Below are 26,816 nucleotides of genomic sequence, written 5' to 3' on the forward strand. Positions count from 1 at the left end.
TCTGATAGCTTTCATCTCACATTTACATAATACTCGAAGCATTGCACTTACTGACTGCTATTATAAATACAAACACGTTGTAATGCACCATTGTCCTTTGATGAGCTCCAAACCGCACTAATAGTGAATCTTCACCCTTGCACGTTACGGTATTTATCGGCAAAATCAGAAACTGGAATAACATCGAACTTTTTGTGTCGAAAACAACACTTACTTACTGCTGAAGAGTTTATCCAGATGTTCAATACAAATAGTTCTTCCCCTAATGTCGATCGATGACCCCAGCATACGGTAAGCCAATCGAGGGGTTACGTTTTTCACGTTTTCTACAGAATTGATTTATTTTATCAAGTGCAGTGAACCATCCCTGGAATTTTTTTTTTGTCTTTTCAGACTAAAACATTAGTATCGATTGTAATGAAGAGAAAGTTCCAGAAATGTATTACGCTAATGCTGATTTTACGGAACTCAATCCACTCGAGCAATGTGACAAAAACATTTAAAATCTCATAAAGATTGTGTTTTGTTTGTGTCACAGCTGCCAGGGTATCGCTTTCATTTACTAAATGCGTTTTCAATCATGCAGAAACCACATTGAGTTATGACAGGAGAATGACGTTTAAAATCAGTGAAGATTAAATGTCATAACAGAGCGAGAAGTTCGAATATAATCTTAGGTGTATACTTTTGTTCATTATTATATTATACAATATTATATTCTTCTAGTTTTCGACAAAAAAATACGGTAGATATCTTGAAAGCCTCAGATTTTAAGTCAATTGAAACGCATTGAATTCTAATTTCAATCAGATTGTTATACAAGTAAGAATGTCATGAATCAACTCAAACTGGACAAGAAAAAACTAAAAACTATGAAAAAACAATGATAATATTACCTACATCGAAATTAATTTTACTAAAGTTAATGGAGGAATCAAATATGAAAACAACGCTTTTGTATATGGCGTTTTTACTTGAAAGTAGGGATTCACAACTTGACTTGATTTTCAAGCTACTTGGCTTGAACAACTACAACTTGACTTGAGCTTGACTTGAAATCAAGTCAAGCTCAAGTCAAGTTGTAGTTTTTCAATTTCAAGTCAAGTCAAGTATTTATTTATCAATTACTTGAATCATATCAAGCTACTTGATTTTTAGCTGGTCAATTGTGTAGTGTCACATCAATAGAAAAATGATAAAATAAGGAGGTACCTTGCAAAGAAACTTTCATTTATTGAAATTATTGTATAATTGTATCTATTTTTTGATATAAAAACATAAATTGAATCGAATTAAATCATACCAAAATGAAAAATATTGAAAAAACAAAGATTCTTCATATTGAGAAACCTCCAGGCTTTGTTTGATTCCTTAATTTTCTATCCAGGAGCTAAGACACATGAGGCATCTTATAGATTTGTCGCCTAACCAATTGCGGGTTTTTGTAACTGAAAGAGCAGCTCTGGAAAATGGTCTTTCAACAGGAGCTGAAGATGCAGGCGTTTATAAAAATCCTTGGCCATTTTGTCCAAGTTTGGAAAGATGTTTCTGACACTACCAAAATCTACCAATAGATTTCATAGAAATGTGAGAAAACTACTAATAAAGTCACACTAGCTAATGCTTCAGCCTCTCGGCGCTCGAGGAATCCCCTTATTTAGTGTGAGCGCGCACGAGATTGCAGAAATATATGTGGTGCGATACGTGCATATCAAGCTCAAGTAATATCAAGTTGCTTGATATCAAGTCAAGTAGTAAATATCTAAAATTAAGTCGAGTCAAGCTCAAGTATGTGATTTTTCACGAGCTTGATTTTCAAGTCAATTAGTTGGTTAAAATTTCAAGCTACTTGGCTTGATGAATCCCTATTCGAACCCCACAAATCTGAGGCAAATGAAACATTGAATTCGAATTTCAATCAGATTGTTATACAAGTAACAATGTCATGAATCAACTTAAACTTGACAAAAAAACTTATGAAAGCAATTAGAATATTACCTACATTGAAATGAATTTCACAAAAGTTAACGGCGAAATCAAAAATTAAAACAAACGCTTTTGTATATGGCACTCCAATAAGTGTAAACTTATATCTCTACGCCTCTTCCAAGTTATTTCTTGATAAACGTGAAATTCACTCGTTATATGCTCAATAAGCATCACTAAATAATTTGAGAAAATTGGAAAAATCTCCGGAAATACTCAATATTCAGATAAGGCTGGTGAAATGTATGAAAGTTGTAGTCGGCAAATTGTGTGAACGTTTTCCAAAGTGTTGACATGAAACCGACACGCAAGAGATGACAAGAAAGGAACAGCATGGTTCGGAAGCAATTTTTCCGATGCAGCCATTCCCGCTGTAAATTTATATCGAAAGAATCCGAAGGGTGGCTTTATTGAAAGAGATTTCTACATACTTCTCAAGTTTTCCACCGAACGTCTGGTGTAACGTGTCGTCAATTCAGAATGAAGACAATTTAATCCAGGATGCAATAAGATGATGTTCAGTATCGGAGAGGTTTTACGCTCATATATTGATATTGCACGTGGATGCTAGGGGTGGATCGGTGTTTATGGGGGTTGTTAGCAGTAAAGTGTAACACTGGAGGGCTTCATTTCGCCCATCAAATGTCGTAGGAAACGACCGACATGACGACTCGGACATGGACGTGTATATGTGGTGGAAAAGGGGGTTCAGATTCTTAAGGAACAACAGGGGCTTAATCTTATTTTGTGACGTTTTTGAAATGAAATGGATGAAGCCTTATGTGAAGCAAATTCAATATGAAATATATACATATGCTAAACACAAAATGGGCTTAATTCACCAGTGAAAAAAGTATCGGAATCCGTTCAGTCTATAGAGTATATATTATATATACAAATATTTGAAAAAATGCTATTTTATTTTGTGTTACGCTTTCGGGTACGTTCATTCGTTGCCCATTCATGTGTTTCTTGTATGTACATTTTTTGCTAATTCACAAAACTAATGACGAAAATTATAGTTTCATATATATTAAAAAAAAATTAACCAGATGACGATTCATATGATTATTGTAGTTTCATTCCATGAACAGGTTTCTATCTCGTAAAATGTTTTGAAATGCCAAATTTGGTCTATGAGGTCGGTAAGAGCGATTTGTTTCAATATTTCTCTCTATATCTTCCAGCACTTAACAGATAACATGAATAATAATGAAGAATATGTCTAATGAGTCGAGTAAGTGTATTAGAAACCTTAATTTTATGGGATCAGTTGTAAATAATGTATGCTATAAAATCCGATCTCTGCAATTGAAATGATAGCCCCAATTTTTTAAACTTGATGAGCTGATATTCTATTCATATATTGAAGCTTTGACTTTACGGTGAAAACACAATATTTCATTATCTGTTTCCAAATCATTGAACATTTCGAATTACTAGTATAGTCAAACTAATTATTCGAAATGAAACAGATAATAAAATATTGTGTTTTATCGTAAAGTCAAAGCTTCAATATTTTGTGTTCATTCGAATGAAAATAATTATCTCATTTAAAACAATGAGGAAAATCAACCATCATTGATTGGTATGCTACGTTTAAACATGGTGAAATAAGCACCGAAGACGGCGAACGCAGTGGGCGTCCAAAACAGGCTGTCACCGACGAAAAAATCAAAAACATTCCGAAAATAATTTTGAATGACCGTGAACTGAAGTTGATCGGGACATTGTACAAATATCATCTGAACGTGTACATCATATCATTCCCAATCGATCAAAAGCAACAACGTGTTAATGATTCTGAACTGTGTTTGATGCTGTTTAAGTGCAATAAACCTGAATTTTTGCGTCGATATGTGACAATGGATGAAACATGGCTCCATCATTTCACACCGGAGTCCAATCGACAGTCAGGTGAGTGGACTGCATACGATGAACCGAATCCAAAGCGAGGAAAAACACAACAGTCAGCTGATAAGGTTAGGGCATCCGTATTCTGGGATGCGCAAGATATAACATTCATTGATTACCTTCAAAAGGGCCAGACCATCAACAGCGATTATTATATAGCGTTAGTGGATAGTTAAGAGGATGAAATCGTTGAAAAACGGCCCTATTTGAGGAAAAAAATGTGTTGTTTCATCAAGACCATGCGTCGTGTCACAAATCAATGAAAACAATAGCAGAAGTGCATGAATTGGGCTTCGAATTGCTTCTGCATCCATCGTATTCGCCAGATCTGGCACCCAGCGACTTTTTTCTGTTCTCAGACCTAAAAAGATTTCTCTCTGGAAAGAAATTTAGCGCCAATGAAGAAGTAATCGCCGAAACTGAGGCATATTTTGAAGCGAAAGACAAATCGTACTACAAAAATGGTATCGAAAAGTTGGAAGATCGCTATAATCGCTGTATCGCCCTCGAAGGCAACTATGTTGAATAATAAAATCGAATTTTGCCGAAAAAATGTGTTTTACTTTGGAAGACCGGGGACTTTTCAATTGGCCTATTATTCATAGAGTGAATTTAAATAAATTCTTTTTTTTTTTCTGGTACCATTTCAACCTTATTTTTCATGAATTTCTGGAATGTACAGTGCTTTATTTCATGCATATTAACGAGCATAAAAGTTAGGTTAGGTCACTAGAGGTTAATCTGGAAATGTGTAATCCTGGAAGAGTGAAGGGGTAGAAGTCTCTACGTCAATGGATCCGACCCAGCAGTTTGGTTGGCGTTTCTGTCCGATCGTAGCAGATAGAGCAGATATGCTGGCATATTTCGCGTCTATCTTCATCGACCGTTAAATGAAACTGATATATAAAACTATTTGGATTTATAGCGGAATTAAATAGCTTCATTTAAATATATTTCGGATACTTTATGGGGACGATACTAAAACTAAATCATAAAACGATCCTGCATGCTAAGTAGTCCGACTGCTCGAGATTCAATCATCGTAAAATACTCAGCAGGCTCTTTGTTATAATGGACCTTATTACATACATTGTGTTCAGGCGTATACCTTGAATGCTTTAACCCTATTTCGTACACTACATAAACGGTTTATCGCCAGATGTACAGACGTCTTGAAAAATCTCGAGCAGATATCTTTCCTCCTGGATCACATGCATTCTGTCATTGATACCGCGCTGTAAAATGACACTAGGTGCAGGCCCGTATCGGCACATTTTTTAGATGAACGAATAAAGTAAGACTTAACAGGCCAACTGAAAAGTACCCGGTCTACCATAGTAAAACACTTTTTTTAGGCAAAATTTGATTTTATTATTCAACATAGTTGACTTCGAGGGCGATACAGCGATTATAGCAATCTTACAACTTTTCGATACCATTTTTGTAGTACGATTTGTCTTTCGCTTCAAAATGGGCCTCAGTTTCGGCGATTACTTCTTCATTGGCGCTGAATTTCTTTCCAGCGAGCATTCTTTTGAGGTCTGAGAACAGGAAAAAGTCGATCGGGGCCAGATCTGGCGAATACGGTGGATGCAGAAGCAATTCGAAGCCCAATTCATGCAATTTTGCCATTTCTTCATTGATTTGTGACATGGCACATCGTCTTGATGAAACAGCACCTTTTTTCTTCATTCATTTTTTTTTAAGATTTCATCCTTTAAACGATCCAATAACGCTATATAATAATCGCTGTTGATGGTCTGGCCCTTTTGGAGGTAATCAATGAATATTATACCTTGCGCATCCCAGAATACTGATGCCATAATCTTGCCAGCTAACTGTTGTGTTTTTTCTCGCTTTTGATTCGGTTCATTGTGTGCAGTCCATTCAGCTGACTGTCGTTTGGACTCCGGAGTGAAATGATGGAGCCATTGTCACATATCGACGCAAAAATTCAGGTTTATTGCACTTAAACAGCATCAAACACTGCTCAGAATTATTAACAGTCTGGTTTAGTTTTTAATTATTCCAGTTTGAATTATTCCAGTGTTTAGAGCCGTTTTTATGTAAATTTGAACTCATTTTTTGTGCAATTGTTTCATATCTTTTGCAAAAGAGATAATAATATGTATACTGTCAAATAGCTTATTACTTCTACCTATTTCATAAATGATCCATTGAGTCGATATCCGGAACACTTCTCATTAAATAAACTGTTAACATCAAATCGACATCTATGAGACTTCCAGCCATTCAATTTCAAAATTTATTGCCATGTTGTTTGTGTGAATATGAAAAAGATTTATAGGTTTTTCATTATGGCGACACCAAATCGAATATAATATGCCACAATGTTTGGGTCCCAGCCTCAACTACTAACTTACTGTAGGTATAAATCAAATTTTGCGATCAGTTCTCACTTAAATTTGTTGTGTTGATTCCAAAACACTGCAATGTGAAAGCAGCAATATTGGTATTGCCGATTATTCTCAAATTGGTCTATTATGTGGGAATCGTCATTTTATTCCTAACGTTGTGCCATTTATAGCATTTGTTACTTTGTTAGTGAAGGATATAATGAATTCACATGGCATATAATATTCACATGCAATAGAAATGAATGACTGGATTGGCATTTTGGTTTATCTTAGAGGCTCTATTGTGCTTTCAAGTAGAGATTCACGGCTTGGCTTGATATTCAAGCTACTTGACTCAAGCTCAAGCTCAAGTAGCTTGAGCTTGATTGAAATCAACTCAAGTTCAAGTCAAGTAGTGGTTTTTCAATGTTAAGTCAAGTACTTAATGAATAAATACTTGACTTAACATTGAAAAACTACTACTTGACTTGAACCTGTGTTGATTTCAAGTCTTGAGCGAGAGTTGAAATCAATTTCAAGTCAAGTACTTGATAAATACTTGACTTAACATTGAAAAACTACTACTTGACTTGAACCTGAGTTGATTTCAAGTCTTGAGCTTGACTTGAAATCAATGTTAAGTCGAGTACTTAATAAATAAATACTTGATTTAACATTGAAAAACTACTACTCGACTTGAACTTGAATTAATTCCAAGTCAAGCTCAAGCTACTTGAGCTTGCGCTTGAGCCTAGTAGCTTGAATATCAAGCTCAGGCATGAATCCCTACTTTCAAGTGAAATCTTCATAAAAAGGAGGGAACTCTTTGTTATGATTTCCCACAAAACATAATATAGATTCTAATGGAATCATGCACAAATTCCAAAATATATAAAGTTCTGTGATCTCCAAAGGTTGAATGAATGACGAGCGCTCAAAAGCTCCTGACACATCAGTGCTCTCCTCATTTTTTTTAGATCTCAAATTGATGAGTCCCCAATTGTTTTTCGAGGGTGTCACATGAAGCAGTAATTTACTACCCAAAACCTCGTAAATATTTTCGCTGTCCACTTGTCAGCTGGAGGACGTTAGAATATCGAGAGGGGTGAAATTTACTGGGGCCACACGTCTACACAATAGTACAATTGAATTTCGGAAACTAGATGCCAACGTGTTCCATTACCGTCGACAGATTACTGTTTGCAGAGAACAAAATAGATGTAGTAATGCGTTGTCGACTAACAGACACATCTATGAAAGGCACCTGTAGAATATTAATGGTGACCTGAAAGGTCTGGGTGTGACCACTGTTAACTCCTAAACAATGGCAGAAGTGATTTAGCATGCTGTCGAATGATCATCTTGTCTGATTCGATTCCGATGTGAGAGAATCTTCATTTGCTGCTTTTACATCGGGATGATTCAATCATAAAAGGAGGAATGAAGCGTATGCAGAATGCATTTGAATATATGTTGGTTTTTGATCACTGATACTAAAATAAGCTACTTGGCAGTATAACAATTATTTTACTGTTTACTAACATCTTCATAGATTACTCTTTTTAAGAAGAAAAAATAGTTTTGATGTATTGAGTGTATGTTTTGACAGTTTAATCAATCAAGAAAATAAACGTTTCCGAATAAGGCATTTGATTGTTTGATCCTTCAAGTGATGTCACTGATGACGTCATGTTATGTGAAATTGTATTTTACATCTTTTATTGTTACTTCTTTGAGAAATATTTATATGAATTGATGTAAGTATTCGTCATTTCATTACAGATACTTTTCTTTTTTGGTATATATTTCATATGTGATAAGTATTAATGCTAGGAATATTTCTCTGAAGTTTTTCAATCTGACGAAGTAAAGTAGAAATTTAAAATCACCCCATTTCAATATCTTGCGCAATTGAAGTAATTCATGCATTCTTTATGTCATAGATGGAATAAAATAATTCGATCTTTATTGATGAACATAACAAATAATTACACTTGATAAATTCGCCAAATTGATTGCAATAGAACACGAAACGTTTGTGTGTTATCAGGGAAGGAATCACGGAGAAAATTCCATTTCAATTTTCTTTAGAGCATGCCATTCCAGAATACTTGAGTGAATTCCACACAATCACAATGGTGTGGACCCTAGATTCAATCAACATTGTCGACCTTATGCCTTCCAATTAGAGAGACATAGGGTCGAATGGCCACCGATCTTCGTTGGGAAGAAGAAGAAGAGAAAAAAAACACCAAATGAAACATTTTGGTTATCCGAATCAGTCTGAAAGGGTCCAGAAAATAACTCACTGATTTATTGGCGAACTGTGACGAGCAACAAGGATTGGGCGTATTCTAGAGACGAAGTGCCACAATCTTGAGTGACATTTCATTTAATTCCTGCGGCAGTTGTCACTCAAAGGTCCTGGGAGCAGGAAAGACCGCTCGACACAGAGTCATCCGTGTGTGTTACTGTTAAATTACCTCCAGAGATTACTGTTATTGATTAGAAGGGCAGCCCTTTGGCTGTACGGCACCAAGTGATTAATTGTATTTTCATAAACATTGGACAATATACAGTTCTACTGTTCAATTTGATTAATTGATACCCTAATTCAATTTATGTTCCGATATTCGTTAGAACGAAATGATTCATTTCACTTGATCATTTTTTTGTTCGACGCTTTTCGAGGGATATTCCAATGCAGCACTTCATTCATGAGGAAATGTACATCAATTATTTCTGATACAAATTGGACATGGTCATCATAAAAGGAAACGGGCACTTGATTGTTTATTCCTTCAAGTGATGTCACTGATGACGTCATTTTATGTGAAATTGCGTTTTACATCTTTGATTGTTATTTTTCTGAGAAATATTTATGCGTATTGAGAAGATCCACTTTTTATGAATTGGGGAACAAATAATGAATGACGACACAAACAATGTTCCACCATTTAAACTCTTATTTCATCATCGTTCCAGTATTTTGAAAGGTTGGTGCATTAGTATTTCGTATAACCTTTAAGCTTGATTGTTAGTGTCCAAACATCAATTGTACGAAAAAAAATCACTAAATAATTGATGTCATAAAACAATCATTCAATTGAGTTACATTTTTTTGAGGTATAATTGTCACCACTTTCCACAAATTAATGGTCTATTAATTAGATTGGATAATCAACATATATGGGTGTTTTCTAGTAGAATATAATGAGTGGTGCTTCAATTACGTCATCACTCTATAACAGACATGATAAATAAAATATTTCCACAGAAAACATTTCGAATAGTCATTTACGTTTTTTATTTTAATTCGGTTGGTGCCAAATCGATAGACTCTACTGAATATTCTGCAAGATGAAAAAATTTAATTGATCATTGTGTAAAGTATTGCCATTGTTTCTTAGATGAGGTGAACCTTTGGCCACTTGGACTATTGGGAATTTAATGACATTTAATCACACAAAAAATGCATGGATGATAAAAGAAGAATAGGGAACACAAAATTGCTTCTTTCAGCATTTTGTCTCCGCCCAAATTTGAAAACACTGAACGGATTTCCTAAACTTTTGCACTGAAACATTGAGCTTATTTGAGGAGCTGTGTAGCTTTGGAATAGGATGAAGTTGTGGGCCAAAAAAAATAGGTATGTAAAATAGAAACATCCTTGTTCGTTTTTAATTTTTTGGATCTTTGGTGAAGTGATGGCCGATAGAATTAAAATTTGTTTGTAATTTATTCCATAGGGAAAGTGTGTTGCATATGACTTTTAAACTAGTAGATTGTATAGTGTTAGCTGTTCTTGACGCAAAATGGTGGATGCACTTAGGTTGGTATGCAAATCTTTGACGTTTAAACATGTCGAAAGTGGAGAAGAAATATATATGCATCGTCTAAATTATGACGTGCTCTATTTACGGCTCTTAAAATCTTTTAAGTTGAAATGGAACTGACCGATGTAACAGTATCGCACTCATCAAGAGTGATTTATCGTCCGGCATAAAATGTAAGAAATACTTTAACAACCCTGAATAAAAAAGCAATCGCTACTAATTCTTGGAACATTTAGAACATCACGTAATACATAAAACACTTCAAAGTGTCCATTTTATAGCGTGTAAGTTCATTGCTATAACCAGCAATTCGAAAAGTCATATACATACTCGACACAAACCTTTTCTCGCAATATAACTAAGAATGTTTTTATTACAACCATCAGGAAAAAATAATGAAAGCTTTGTATCGCTGTGTATTGTTGTGTGCTGTGCGAGAACTTTTCAATACGCGTATAAGTCAGCCCAAACGAGATGCGTCATATTTAACCCTTGATTTATGAGTCTCACGTTTTTTCGGTGCGAAATTGCAATCTGGCTGGGTGTTCCGCTTCAATTCATTTTTCATTTTTCCAAGGATCAGGCCACGGAAGAGGATTCGCAAAATCATTAATCGCACCTATTGATTTTAATTTATTCACGGTCAGGAAGCAAATAAAATTAACGTACACCGATTCCAGCTATGCTTCGTCCATGTACCTGCATATTTTTTCACTGAAGAAATGGCTGGTGAAAATCTGCGAAATTTTCCATCGAGAACTCTTCAACAGGAAAAAAATTATCATAGAAAACGTCAGATTTTGTATTCAGGTTCATTATATTTTTATTTCATTTATTTTATTTATTTATTTATACATGTACAGTGTGTAAAAATAATTAATAACTGTCATAAATAAGTGAATGTTGTACATGATAAATAGTTGTCAAATAATACACGACTTGTCAGAAAAGTAAAATACAAATATGAAGGCAAAAGCCAATATCGACAATGGACTAAAAAGGTGAGTATCACATAATAAATACATCACAGATAAAATAAACATTTAAAACTCTTCGAGTTTATAAAAAGTCTTTCTCAGTAGTAGTTTTTTTACATTTTTACTGAATTTCAGGTCATTCAAACTCTTCAGATTTTCAGGCAATTTATTATATAATTTCAGTGCGATGTGATTTGCTCCCTGCTGCGCTTTCGCTATTCTGTTGAAAGGAATGCTAAGTAAATACTTTCTTCTGGTGTTGTACTCGTGGAAGTCAGCGTTGGTTCGAAACTTCTTGAGATTTCGGTGGACATAAGTCACGGCAGCGAGGATGAAAACCGAAGTGCAGGTGAGTATACCCTCCCTCCTGAAAATATCTCGACAACTTTCTGTATGATGTATCCCAAAAATAGCCCTTATGGCCTTCTTCTGTTTCAGCAGAACCCTCTGTGCGTCACTGCAATGTCCCCACACCAAAATGCTATAAATCATTTTTGCATGAAATGTCGAGTAGTACACGAGTTTGGCTGTGTCACTGTTGGAAATAACTCTCATTCTTTTTATTAAGTAGATCGAGGTCCCCTGTGGAATATCACAACTGATTTTGTTTCATTGGGAAAAGGAAAAACATAAGGTAGGACTTGTCACTTCAACGTTTCCAAGTATGTTGCCTCTAACGATAAGGCCCAATTGTGCCCTTCTAGACGTAAACATGATAGGTATCAAAAGGAAATACGTGGAAACGAGTAATTTTCAAGCCTCGAGATCTCGAATTCTGCGTATTTCGAGGCTTTATTGTAAAAAACTTGTTATACATTCATGACTCAAAGTATTGTCGTACTTTCTCCCATCTATTGCGCAGCGTACGAATCCCGCGTTGAAAAAACTTGTTATCTATTGAAGCAACCCACAAAAAGATCCAATTTTTTAAATCTTCATAAGACCAGAAGTGCTTGTCAGCCAGGCCGTGTACTTTTCGTCGAAACAAGTGATTATCCGAGGAAGCAACGCCTGGAGAATACGTAAGGTAGATAGGACTTCCAATTTCAACGTTTCCAAGTATGTCTTGACCACTTTCGCAACATGAAGCCGAGCATTGTCATGCTGTAAAATCACTCCATCATGACCCTCGTTGTATTGCGGCCATTTGTGCCTCAATGCTGGGCACAAACGCATTAATTGCATTTTCGCCTGTGATTGTTTCAGTTGGTTTTCACAACTAATAATACACTCCACCGAGCTGGTCCCACCAAATACTGAGCATGACCTTGAAACCCTGAATATTCGGTTTTGCCGTAGTGGTGGAAGCATATCTGGGATATCCCCATGATTTTCTGCGCTTTGGATTATCGTAATGAACCCATTTTTCGAATCCAGTCAAAATGCAATGTAGAAATCCCTACCGTCTTTGCCTCGTAAGCAGCTATTCATAAGAAAACAAACGCCGTTCAACATCTCCCGGCTTCAACTCGTACGGCACCAAATTTCCTTGTTTCTGAACCATCCTCATGACTTTCAGGCGTTTTGAAATGGCTTGTTGCGTCACTACCAATAATCCTGCTAATAATTGTTGCGTTTGACACGAGTCTTGATCAAGGAATGCCTCCAATTCTGCATCTTCGAAAAACTTCTCTCTTTCCACAATCATGGTGGTTTTCGACGTCCAAATCACCATTCTTGAAGCGTTGAAGCCACTCTTGGCACGTTCTTTTACTAATAGCGGCCTCACCATAAGTATTTGAGAGGATTCGATTAGCCTTAGCCACAGATTTCTTCATATTAAAGCAGATAATTGAAACCTCCCGCAAATGACGAGAATTTGGCTCGTAAGCTTGTAAGACATGTTTAATCGAGAATAAGTTTAGGATGCAGACACAAATCGACTTATATTTCGATGGCGTTATTTTTACAAATACCTAAGCTTATTGTATCACATCTACCATCTATTTGTTTCGGCTATTACTCACCACTACATCCATATTGGCAATATTGGCTAGAATTTAGAATGCACATCTACTAGGTAAGTCAGACCTGCGCAATGCTGTAGTCTTATTTTGCCCAACCTTTTGAGCAAACGAAATCAAAGAAATCATTCCCTATAAAAGCTCATGATCTCATGACAATTATGAATTTTGCTAGGAGAGCTTGGAAAAAAGCAACTTCCACACACAATATCTGCATTTGAACACTTTTTTGAGAGATAAAGTAGACATATTTAGAAGAAAGGAAGTGAGAACGTAATTCAATGAAAAAATCTGGAAAAAGTCGAATTAACTTGATCTGGTTGGCGATAATGATTCTTATGACGACAGAATTTAAAAGATCAGTAATGTTTGTAAGGCTTTATTGAATATTCAATGAGATTCAAGTTCCTCAAGTCGTGTGCCATATAGAAACTTGCTCGCATGATACATAACGAAAAGGAAGCCAGGGCAGTCTAACGTGGCAATCATTTAAGACCACTATCGGCTCAAAATTAGAAGCGAAAGGGAAAACTATGGAGGATATGGAGAGTTGTATGAAACACTGGAGGTTTGATGAGTCGAAAAATGCCGCCAAAATCGCAGACCAGTTGTCAGAATCCCATTTCCTCGATCCTATAATTGGATCTGCTACAATAATTGAATGAAATTGCAGCCTCGCTCTTGCCGCTAATGAAAAATCGGCCATGGAAGGGGAAGCTGTCTGATAAAACTAGGAGTGTCCCTGCAAAAATTGTCGCATCAAAATAATTGACGAAAATAAAAAAACGCCATAAATAATTTGGCGCTATTCGGGTGGCAGAGTTAAATCGGAGGCAATTCGAACGTATGGGGAGACATACCTTGCGAGCTATGGCGTATATAACCATGCCTCGCTAGTAAATTGCCATTCATGATTGGCATGTATTTGATGATAGACGTATTTGATTAGGGCGGGCCTAATGATACGTACAATTTCCTCGCATAGGATGCATACGCATTCATATAATGTCACACGAGAGGGCCAGATTACTGTATTCACCGGCAGACATGTGGACCCCAACAAATAACATTTGATGAGTGCTGATATGTTTTCGTTCCTGGTTATCGTTCATGCAGATTCCCATTATTCCAACTTCCTAAAGCGCTCTTTCGCCCTCTCGTCTCTCCTACTCCTCCTCCTCCTGTTTTTTCGTCCCCCCACGAAGTAGCAATAAATTCCATCAGCGTCCTGCATGCATCCGCAGTTATAATCAAATTAACGACTGACGAAATATTTTCCCATATTCGAAATCTATCGGCTTAACGAGTCATTCATTGCAGACCGTTCTTCACGGCTTGCGGTTTTCAGAGGCTTTTTTTTCCAGGGGATTGATTTAATCTGGCATGACAAACTCGACCGACACTTCCATCAGATGTCACCGAAATTTTCGTCAATATCAAAAAATTCAGCTATGTGGCTTTTACGAATATGAATTAGAACTCAGCTGTAAAATAGTTATCTTCAAACTCTGACGTCATCGATGACGTATTCACATTTAGACGTTGGAAATGTTAAACAACTAATTATGAAAGAAAGTAAGGTGATGTGAGCTTTAAATTTTCGGTAAAATAGATCTTACTTAACATAAAAAATCAGTTTTTGAAAGAGTGGATTGACAATACTGATGTTTCGATGAAATATTCGATGCTATGTGCATTTTCAGATCTAAACCTGAAAAGAATTCATTGACCCAGCAATTATCGATTAGCGAAATCTCTTCCAACAAGTCACGAGGCTTTTTTTTTCAGTGGAAAGATTTAATCTGGCATGACAGACTCCACTGGCACTTCCATCAGATGTCACTGAAATTTTAGTGAATTTAGTGAATAGTGATTCGAGTTAACATCAACCAAAAGATAAAATTGAATTCTCTAAAATTGTTATCCCAATTGTGAATGTTCATGTGCATATCCGTTTCACAGAAGAGTAAGAGAGAAGATCTATCAGAGATTAATATCTCTGTATATCTTACCAGAAAAACTTTTTCTTTCAGTTAGTCTACGGTTTTCTCAAATCTAAGTTTTTAAATGAATATAGAAGTTGTAACTGTTAATTTAGTTAATCAATTCATTAACCTTTTACTCAATTTGTATAGCTTTGGATTATTTTTTGCCTTTGGTTGGTTTCAATATTTCATTAGATGGAATTGTATTTCTCGACAATAGATTATATCAAAGTGATATATCAGACAGTGAAGGTTTTGGCTCAATGATGAATTTTGATATTTATGTTCGATGAAAATATATTCGATGCTGTGCGCATTTTTAGATCCAGCCCTGAAAAGATTTCATTGACCCAGCAGCAGATTGAACGCACGACATACGAAACAAATTATATTAGGAAGATATAAAAGCCATGTAACTTTATGTGAACTGAAGAGTTGTATGGTGGATATAGAAGGCGCTGGACAGCAGCAATGATGGATTGCTCTGTCAACTATCCACGCACGTATCAAATCGAGTCGACTATGTGTATGCAATCCAGTCCGAACAGTATTCTGGCTAATGTTCCCGATAGAATTCGTCCAGTTATCAATCTTATCTGTCCATTCTTTTTCGCCTGTCTGCGAGAAATTGAAATATTACAAGCGCTTCACGCTCTCCTCCTGGCTTCTTCTCGTTATGTATTAAAAATTGATCATGCAAGGAAGTCTCTATACGGCACATGGCTTAAGAAACTTGAATCTCATTGAATATTCAATAAGGCCTTACGAACCTTACTGATCTTTTGAACTCTGTCGTCAAGAGAGGTATTATCACCTGTCAGGTCCACTTTATTTTACGTATTTCCAGTTTTTTCATTGAATTGCATGCTCTCACTTCCTTGTCTACGTAAAATTGTAATCCGGTAGTTGGAATTTAGGTAAAACTTGTTTATATTGTTTATTGGGGGACCATTCCATGAAATGCTGTTTTTGATTGAATATTGAAGTGAATGTTGCTAATTTGCAGGCTCTCCTAGTAAAACTTATGATTCTACTTCGAATCTAATATCAGAATATTCGAATATTCTAAGGATTGGAATTGATCAACAGGCTACCCGAGCATTTGAAAAACTATCTAGATTAGGCTTCGAGAATGAGCACATTCTATGTAAAATTATCCACCTAACTAAAATAAAATACTGCAAACTTTACATTATGATTGATTCAAAAAAATAAGCCTGCAGGAAGTTTTCAAATTATCAGAATTCATTTTAAACGTGAGTAAATTTGATGGACTAAAATTTCATCACAAAAAAAAATAAAAAAGAATTGAATTTGGTTATGTTTGAAATTGCCAACTCCGAGTCTATCCAGTGGTTAATTCGAAAAGCATCGATTCAGCGCATCTGAATTCCCAGATCTATCAGTAATTTTACCCCTGACTTGCTGTCTGTCAACAATCAGACCCTGTATGTATGTATATAATACCGATTACAAATATGCAGCGATGTCGACATCACTTGTAAATCGCCGATGAAACTCATTTATTAACGCACCAGAATGCATTTCCATACAGCACCGCTGGGAAATTTTCTGTTAAAACCAATCGGTGGCAGTGGAAATTATTTCATATCGCTGGATCAGCGATCAACTGGTTTATGACCAAATGATAGAAGTGGTTTATTGTGGACAGAGATAGTTTACCGACAGTTGTCAGTTCTCACCATCAATTTGTGGTCAGCAGGGTAAAAACGAAAACGAGCTGCCTATTGAGGTTTCCTCTATCAGATACAATCTCAAAACACACTGCTCAAACACTCGATTGTCACATGGAAAGTGACAATACGTATTTTTGTCTGTTTCAGATGCTACTAACGGGTGTTTTTTTTTTCGAGGTATATAACTTTAAGTTGGCATTACTGTTCAAGATGGCGACCGATTTAACAGCTGTCAAGTGATTTATTCTCAGTTTGGTTTGGCAATTCATCATGGATAGACTCACGCCTGAACAACGCTTGCAAATAGTGCAATTTCATTTCGAAAATAATGGTTCTGTGCGGAATACGTATCGCGCACTATGTCCATTTTATTTTGTTTAGCAATGAAGCGCACTTCTGGTTGAATGGCTACGTCAACAAACAAAACTGCCGCATTAGGAGTTAAGCTAATCCTCAAGTGTATGTCGAAACACCGTTACATCCAGAAAAACTGACTGTTTGGTGCGCTTTATGGGCTGGTGGAATCATTGGTCCGTACTTCTTCAAAAACGATGATGGCCAGAACGTTACAGTCAATGGTGATCGGTATAGAGCCATGATTACTAGTTTTTTCATTCCTGAATTGAACAACCATGATGTCCAGGAGCTGTGGTTCCAACAAGACGGCGCAACATGTCACACAGCTCGTGCCACAATCGATTTATTGAAAGACACGTTTGGTTAACACCGCTAGACTAATTTCTGTGGGGCTATGTAAAGTCATTGGTCTATGCGGATAAGCCACAAACCCTTGACCATTTGGAAGACAACATTCGCCGTGTTATTGCCGATGTTATTCCTGACAAAGCTGCAGCAAAAGTCCTGAAGGCAACAGTTGTAGCCGTAGGGCCTGGAGCAAGAAATAAAAATGGAGATCACATTCCCCTTGCTGTCAAAGTTGGGGATAACGTATTACTTCCAGAATATGGTGGAACTAAAGTTGAAATCGAAGAGAATAGCGAATACCATCTATTCAGAGAATCTGACATCCTAGCTAAAATAGAAAATTAAAAAAAATTACAAAATTTTGGTTAATAAACTTGTTTTACGTTCTCTATGAGAATGAAGGCTTTTGGAGGTATGATCTTACATTACCAGGCTTGTGCTGTCCAAGAAGCCTTTCCTGGAGTTTTCTGTAAAATTTCATAGACATTTCTGAAAACTCATTTTTTGTACCTAGTCCCAAAATGTAGAAATATGTTGAAATATATACGGCCACAAATGTTGGAAAAAGTCATCGAAAATTGGACGTCCAGATTGGACTACATCTGAGCCAGCCGTGGCGGTCATATGCCAGAAATCATATTTAAAAGGTAATGCCACAAGATCATCTTGCGGATAAATAAAATTCATATCAATCGAATAATTCATCGTTGTTTTATTGCAATTTAAAGTTCTATAGCTCTAAAAAAAAACACCCTTTATTTCAATCCCAAGTCAAGTTCGTCATGATATTTCTATTCTTTTCAATATTATTTCTGAATATTAATGTAGACTAGTGTACATGTTGGATGTCAATGGAAGAATAAAGAAGATAACATCGAAATATGGAACGGTAATAATTTAATTCGTATGTGTACAGAACACGTGTTCTAGGGGAGGGCGATACAAAATGAACAGTGAAAAATGTTGGATTGATCTTTGATGAGATACCGTAACTGAATTTCATGTTACTTGATGAAATCAATACATATCTACCCTGTATGACATTGAAATATCATTGTAATCATAATTAGTACAAGCTAATTACAAGCCTTCTACATGGATCGGAAAATAAGGATGAATGTTGGTGCACAGCTTATCACATTTTCTCACAACATAAAATTGACTGATGAATCAATTCAGGTGAAAAAAAATTCTTGAGACTTCTTGAAGGGCCCGAAAAGTCAGAAAAACTTACAATAAAAGTAAAAACTGCATGTAAATATGTTACAAAGTGACTAATGAAAAAACCAACAACATTCAATGTTTGTCCAGTACCTTTTGGGTTTGTTCGAAAATGAAAAACCAAAAACTGATCCGATTAATTTGAGCGATCAATACAACGAATAAAAGGATTGTGTACCGAAATTATGGCGGTATTTGCGGATAGCGAATTCATAGAAAAGGGCTTGAAAGGGATGAATTACCCCTAAATACCTCACATCAATCAGCAACATCATTTTAATGAGGCCACCTGCAGCGCGGAATTCAAAACGATTTTTCTCTTCGATGCGATTCAATTTGTACATTTCGAAAACAATAATCGAAATTCCAAAGCCGCCATTGAACTAAATGGACAACATGAATGAAGGTTTATCACCCCTGGTGATTATATTATCGCTCTGTCGAGTTTTTTTTTTATTGCGAACAATCGTGATGTTACAACGATATCGATACTGATGAAACAATTGATGCAATCACTCCTGTTTCCTTAATTAATGATTCCAATACTTTTTTTCCATTGTTTTATATTTGTTTCAACGACTAATTCATATCAATTTATTTCTTCAAAATTTCACAGAAGGTGTCAACAAAAAATGTTCCTACGTAAAAAAGTTATTGTTATAAATCTCACAAATAATTGACGCCTGTCAATAATAATTCAATAATTCCTGAATGAATGTACCAATTATTTGTATCGATCGATGCGCATTACGTAAAACGTATATCTAACCCATCGTTATGAGGAAAAAAACTGGGCTTTTGGAATCTAGAAACAGCGGAAACGTTCTTATAATGAAATGGAAGCTAGCTATTTCCGTGTCGTACTTCTGGATGTGATAACAACAAAAGTGAAATGTTATTACCTATGGTGCAAAGTGTGTCAACGTTCATATTACGTCTATGTTACTGGGAACATACTCGACTTACTCTCGAGAGCATTCCACATATTTTTTTACGTCTTTTATTACACTTACAAAATAGTAGTTCTTTTTTTCAAGTACTCACGAATTATTCAGATATGTTTATTGAGCATGAATATTTCTCGAAAAGATAGCACTTAAGAAGGTAATAATGAAAAAGGCTAAACAAATTCAATTTTAAGCATACGAAAGGTTTGTCATTTCGATGTGAGTAGCAAACTCATTGTTATTTCTGGGTTCTGGGTTCATTACATTCTTAATATAACAATATGTCAATATAACTAGCATATTTTATTGTAGAGAATGTCCAATTTCGCTGCAAAACACTAAATGCACAAACATAAAAATGCAAATATGTTTATTTTGAATTGACGTCATCGTAAATTCAGTTTTTTCTCAAAACGTTTCTTTCAAAAGCTTCTTTACATTTTAATGATATGTTTGTTGTCAAATCGCTTGATGTAAATTCATTTTAATATGGGAAGATTAAAGTTATTTGCTTTCAGTTTTTTTGCTCTTAACAATTTATTATAATTTAATGCATAGATCGCATTTTTTGTGAAAACTGAGAATTAAATCGTTGGGTACTATCTAAGTTATAAACTAAACAAGGAAAGTGAACCAGGTAGCTTGCATTCAAAGTAAAAAACAAATAAATATAATAATAATTTTCAGCTTAAATGACCTACATAATCAAAATTTCATGAACTATTCACTCATTTCCAAAAATGTATGGAAATGTTGTTACCTTTTGTAAAGGATTTTCTGATAAGAGGTTTTCATTTTGGTGTTAAAAAACCGAGTATATTTCAAGAGAAATCAATGGATTTTAATTCCATTGTGAAGAGGAAGGTATGCCATTAACGATGGAAAACGATATCAGCCAAATGACCGCTACAAAAAGTCTAAAGGTGTTAAATCACGAGATCTCGGTGGCTGATTGTGTTTACCTCTTTGAGAAATAATACGGCAAGGAAACTTTTCTTGCAAAGTTGCGATTGTTTCGTTGCTTGTGTGGTAAGTAATGCCGTCTTGTTGAAAATGAACATGGTTCACCCAATATCTTCCAATAATGGTCATAAAAAATCATTAATAATAGCCTGATTTCCAAGATCGACAAGGAATCGAAACTCTTGGGTATTTGTCAACAATACGGCCTTCAACAGTGATATTTTCAGTTTTTATTGAACGACGAACACAATTTCGATTCTTCATATCACTTACTTATCACATTAGCTCATATTTTTCTACCAGTTTCACTATTGCTGGCTTCACAACGAATTTTTTAGTTTTGATAACCTTGATCGCTAAATTTTTACGATTTTTGTAGGAATTCTAAAAATTTCAGTTCATGCATGTATCGTTCCAGTTTTGCTAATGGTGTAGTTTTCACTTGTCAAATGTCAATAGATAATAATAGTTACCCAGATAGCAGGCCATTCAAAATGAAACAACTTATTGGAAAACATTTTATATTTCATGAAAATATTTAGATATTTAATAATATAATAAATTTATCATAATTCATTATGAATATCTATTCATACAATTCTGTTGAGTTCTTAAACTCACTTTTTCGAATTATACCTATAAATGACAAAAATATTTTATTCAAAATGATTTTATTCAAATATAAAAAAAATATGTGGGAACCAAGATGAATTAATCTGATTTTCATTAACAACAGTCTGAAAAATGAAACAAAGGTCAGTAGCAGCGTTTACACCTAATATATGGAATATTTCCGTTGGCTTTATATTCAAATAAGTGAACGAAGTTGAATGCATAATTCTTCTATACCAGGCTTTATCTTATCGACAAACCCGCGTCCTATACCCAATTGACAGGCAGTCTCACTTATCGATTGTGTTAACATCCATCCCATCGGGCAAAGTTTGAATCCAGAAACCACCGAAAATATCTGTTGTCATTGCAACGTTTAGTTGATAACTTTCACTTTTACGTGGTCCGCCAAGTCTCAATAGCGGGGCTACAGTTACCTTGTGAATTAAACTACAGAAACATCCAGTCTTGCAATGTCTTATGAAACAATCACTAGTGTCAATAAGTAGCTAAACGATGTCTACAACTGGTGAAATAATTAGACGGGTTGTGATTTTTATGTGTGTTATTATCATCTTTTGCACGGACTATACAGGGATGATGCACAGACTGTTAGGGGTGAATAGGACAGAGGAGACACATATCAGACCAACCCCCACCAATCCTGGATACGGTGATAGAAAAGCTCAGATTTTTATTGACGCAGATATAGAGCACGACTCAATCAAAAATATAGGTAAGTAACCATCTGGTCCATAATCAAATTAACTACAATTTTAAATGGTTCACTCCTAGAGAAAAATATTGATGTAATTTTAGAAAAAAAATTCAGTTTCTAATATACAACACAATAATAATGTTAAGATACGAAAATAGGTCGTTTGTTCAACCTATAGATATCTTGAAGATCACCTACAAGCCTAAATAGAAGAGGTTTTTCGTTAATGAATAATGAAGAAAACATTTTTGATATAACGCAATACAAAAACTCTGCATACAAATCTCAGAATCAGAAGAATTGGTCGACATTTTCTCACAATACATATTTCAACTCTAACTAGTCCGATTATCTGACAATAATGACATTATTTATCTGCGTTGGCGTTATCAGTATAACTAATTTTAATTGGCTAGGAATAGATAATATTATTTTTCTGTCTAACTTGATCACTATTATCAATGAGCAGTATCAATCAGAAAACTTGATTTTTTCCGGTTTGAGAATTTTTTTACAAAAACTGTAATTCAAACTATCACATTAGAGCACTTGATCACCTCGTGGTCTTTGAGATGACCTCAACCATATTTGGCGTTAATTTATTCCAGAAGTCAAGGTGATAAGTTAGCGTTATGTTTCGTTGAAAATATTTTCACTCGATCGAAGTGAAAAACTGAAACATAAATATTGGAATATTCAATAACATAATGCACACATTACAGTGAACAATTCACGTACTAGCGAAAATGGCCTAGTTTCAAACTAGAAAAATGATGGTAATCCGAAATTCCGTTTGGTACCAGCGTATCTATCAAATGATGGTATAATTAGTTAATTAGTGCAACAAGCATATGTAAAAAAAGGTCCATATGGTACACATCCGTATTATTATATGAGCAATAAGCATACTAATTTTGAATTAAAATATTTTTGCACAAATGTTGCTGATCGTATGATTCACAAACGTACCAAAAAAAAAAAGAATTAATTGTGAACAGCTGTCTAACGCCCTGTAATAAAATACTTCGTATGTCATTTTGAACCCCAAGCAAGTTACAGGTACGCAAAAAAAAAGCAATCGGCTTTCCAGTTCTTGAAATCCTTGATGAGAATAGATTGTATGAGATCAAGGTGAATCAGTTTCGCCTTCAACAATATCTGGATCAGATCTCACGGTATTTGCTGTGCCAATAAGCATTGTTTCAAGTTTCTGAACACTCCATGTATAATCTGCAATATCGGATAAGTTATAAGTATACTGCAATCTTTTAAATGAACTAATTCTCTGATGCTTTTTTAATCCAAGCATGAAATGAATTTTGCTTTCACCTAAGTACACAATAACCATAAAATGATGCCGTCTGCAATGAATGGCTTGTTGAATATAAAACTGTAGGAAAGTAATGTGAATCGAGACCAATTTTCATAGTTTTGAACACGATGATTGTCTCTTGTCTTCATTCGATTCAGAACACGAAATATTTATTCACATGAAAAAGTGGATGACTTATGCGATCTTATGAATAAATTTCAGTAATATGATAGTGTCACCCTATAATGACACTTCAGGCTTATCTAAAAATAACTAGACAATGGTTTTCAATCTGAAGGATACATTATAAAATATAACAAATATAACAATGACAAGAGTGATTTCCAAGCGAATCATATTTGAATAAATACATATTGAGCTATTGTCTTTATTTTGCAGGTACTCCAACATCAAAATCACAACTTCTCCAAACAATAAAAAATGCATGCTTACCAAAATTAATTTGTGAGTTAAATGCTACTCCAGAAAAGAATAAACTGAGCGAGACTGAGAAATCTTTATTAACATTACTGAGGTGAGTTTTGGATTACTGGATCAAATGAAGAATTTTTACGAAGAGCAGTTTTTCTTATAATTTGCAATATTTCATTGCTGGGTTGATTCCTCAATGAAAGAACATTCATTATTTCATTTTATCAATTATTTTAACGAATTCTCATCAACATTTCAAAGGTGCTATTGTCTTAAGACCATTAACTAACCGAAACTTGAAAGTAGAACTTTTATCAAATATGTGAACAAATCTCTTTAATTTTCTGTCAGTTTAAAATTTCCTCTGGGCAGCTCTTTCAAAGTTTCTATAGATTTGAAATATGAAGAGCAGGACGAGAATAAATCATTAACTCGTCAAATCTCAAAGTCTTTTTCAAGTAGTTTCATTTTGAAACTAGGCAATCTGATGCTCATAAATTTGAATTTCAGGGAGAATTTCTGAAGTATCCATTTCATATTATTTGCTTTTAACTTGGAATATTAAAGACCTTTGTATGAATAGGCTATTAAAAGAAGAAGTTAGGTGAACTTCCTCAATTGAAGCTGTCGCTGTAACCTTTTTTCCAATCACAATCAAAATGAACTATACCATTATGCAATACCCGCCTTAAAAAAATGCGCTTCAATACACTAGTCAATTCCTTCCTCATCTAACTGTTACATATGAGAGAGATGAAAGTCCTACAGACTGGATCATGATATTACTTTCACTATGCTGTAATACTCGAAGTAAGTCACCGTCTTAAGCTGCCTACTTTTTAAGTAGGTTCCGTTGAATAATGTATAATACGTAATGTGAAATTTCTAGTTATGTTTATGTTGTATGTTTGATGAATAGTAATTATTGGTGCGAATCTTCTGACTCTGAATTCGGAATGAATATGAGCTATTATTGACCTTGCACAAATCGTGAACTGGTAAATCGACACGTTCTCCTTTGATCCGATGAAGGATGTTATCGAAATGCTATTATTGTTATTTATATGCAGTGTTTTATTCGTGACCTTTTATTGGTCAATGTCTATGGTGTAAGAATTTCATCAAAGATCGAGTGTTACATGATTTCCCATTCAGATTGTTCTCGAAATATAGCAAATCGCACTCAATTAAAAATATTGAAAAAAATTTCATAGATATTTTTATAATTTTTCAGAAATCATAAATTTGTTTCATTTTAGCCGTCAAAATTCATTGATCATTGATTCTCAAGCTAGAAATACCCAATGTGATAAAGCAAGTATTTAATAAGTCCTTGAGGCAATTGCATCAAGGTCAAATGTCTGAACGCATCTAAAATCGACAAGTTTTCTCTTTATTAATAAATTGGTTGACTATTTATTGAAAATCAAGCTATTTCGGGAACTATTGGCTCTATATAAACGAGATTTGGTACAAACACCGGCCTATATAGAACACTGATTTTCTTAGAACATTTCTGAAGGAAAAAAACCGTAAACTTGGAGACGCTTAGTCAGAAAATTGAGAGTATGATGATTCTTAATACAATATTCTTTACTGAAGAGTTTGAGCCCTTTTATATTCTGATTCATAAATTTTCGAATATTGAATTAAAAAATAGCGATTGCAATTAAGATTTGACCTTGAAACAGGGCTCATTGGTCAAAAATCCAACATGGTTCGATTTTTTCATTTGGTCAATCGCTTTTTTTAATGATTTGAGATTCCCTATGAGAAATTAATAAACCAAAGTGTGGAATTTGTAATGTTTTTCTTGCAGGGACACCTCTATATCAACTAAAGCTGAGTTGACCTCAAAATATCACTTTGCCGCTCACATGGGACAGTTGATAGCTGGAGTGGATGGTAATGGTTGCCATAATTTCTACCCAACGTGTCCTTTTCCAGGTTTACAAGTATTACAAATGATGAAGAAAGTTAGAATGAGGTGAACCCAACATATACAAAAGAAATTTCAAGGTTTACTATCATTTTCTTCTTGCAGAATGACATGACCAATCATAACATGAATCTCATCACTTTACACTCAGAAGACTGCCAAATTTCATACCGTTCGAAGAATAGTACCAGATTACCTTCAAAAGGGTCCATATTGTACTCTTCAAAGAAGATTAGTATATAATGTTATTATATGTGATATTAGGTTAGGGTATGTTCCGATATGAGGACCCAATGTTGTTACTTAGGTAATATTTGTATCCATAAAATAAACAATGCAACTCAACATATTCTTGAGAAGACCTAATCATTAAAGGTACTCAAAAAATGTTTTGCTGGCCCACTATTGAACTGCATTATTTAGTACAGAACTGCTGAATTATAGAGAGCCCTTCAATGATTCATGAAACAGCAGTGTTTGCAATTACCCTAACTTAACCTATACTATAATTCAAACAGTTCGACGAACATTCCACTTAACATAAAATTGAGGAATCCTGTGTTCTACTTCTGATCCTACGCTAGTCTTTCTCTACTCGGGTAAAGTAAATTGTTTCGATGTGCTTGGGTTGAAGGTGGGACCCATTGAGGACGAAATAAAAATAGACCCAAACTTCTTATTCCACGACAAAGTGTTTGTATTCCAACTCGTCTGCCATTTCCTGTGAATTCTTGGTTTGCAATAGTTCTGGTATTAGAAAAACCATTTTGCAAAGCTATCAATCTTAGACGGTGGCCTTGAAGAGGTGTTATTCTGCCTAATCGTCTTGTGACCCTTGTGGTTTTCTTGAAGCCATGTCTTACAACTTCTCACCATAGTATCTGAACTTCCTTGATATCTCCCTTAGCCCAACTATATCGTTGGCTAACTGGGCATTTTTAAGACTTGCAAATAACGTTTATTAACGCGTTTATATATTCCTCGCGATACTGCTCTTTCAAATCAGTTAATCAGCAGTCACCTTTTGAAAATGAACCCATATAAAAAGAATACGAAATTCATAAGCTTGTGATGATACATTTGTATACAAAAAATTATTGTAAGCAATAAAGTTCACTGTGTGTTCGGGTTTATATGTGAGTTAGTATCTTCTTTGGTATAAGTAAGAGCCTATAAAGATTTCAAGGAAAATTTTATTGTTTGAAAAAAAAAAATATTTACCATTGTGTAACTCTTTGCAGTACGCTGTAG

At 34.9% G+C, this 26,816-nt stretch overlaps 1 protein-coding gene across 3 annotated transcripts in view; it reads left to right on the forward strand.

Moving 5' to 3' along the window:
- LOC123685895 overlaps positions 1 to 25,914 on the forward strand; it is an 85,538-nt gene extending 59,624 nt beyond the window's left edge. The window contains exons 9-11 of one of the 3 annotated variants that reach the window (XR_006748375.1): positions 9,668 to 9,906; positions 11,254 to 11,419; positions 11,509 to 11,680. Coding sequence is in view for 1 of the 3 variants with exons in the window: in XM_045625751.1 (XP_045481707.1) it covers positions 23,594 to 23,729; positions 25,446 to 25,613; positions 25,671 to 25,680 (314 nt within the window). In the remaining 2 variants the exon portion in view is untranslated. Of the gene's footprint in view, positions 1 to 9,667; positions 9,907 to 11,253; positions 11,420 to 11,508; positions 11,681 to 23,593; positions 23,730 to 25,445; positions 25,614 to 25,670 lie in introns of those variants that run through there. The other 2 variants (XR_006748374.1, XM_045625751.1) reach the window with 2 other exon arrangements.
- The last annotated feature ends 902 nt before the right edge of the window (positions 25,915 to 26,816 follow it).

The sequence above is a fragment of the Harmonia axyridis genome, chromosome X (assembly GCF_914767665.1).
Source record: "Harmonia axyridis chromosome X, icHarAxyr1.1, whole genome shotgun sequence".
Taxonomy (NCBI): domain Eukaryota; kingdom Metazoa; phylum Arthropoda; class Insecta; order Coleoptera; family Coccinellidae; genus Harmonia; species Harmonia axyridis.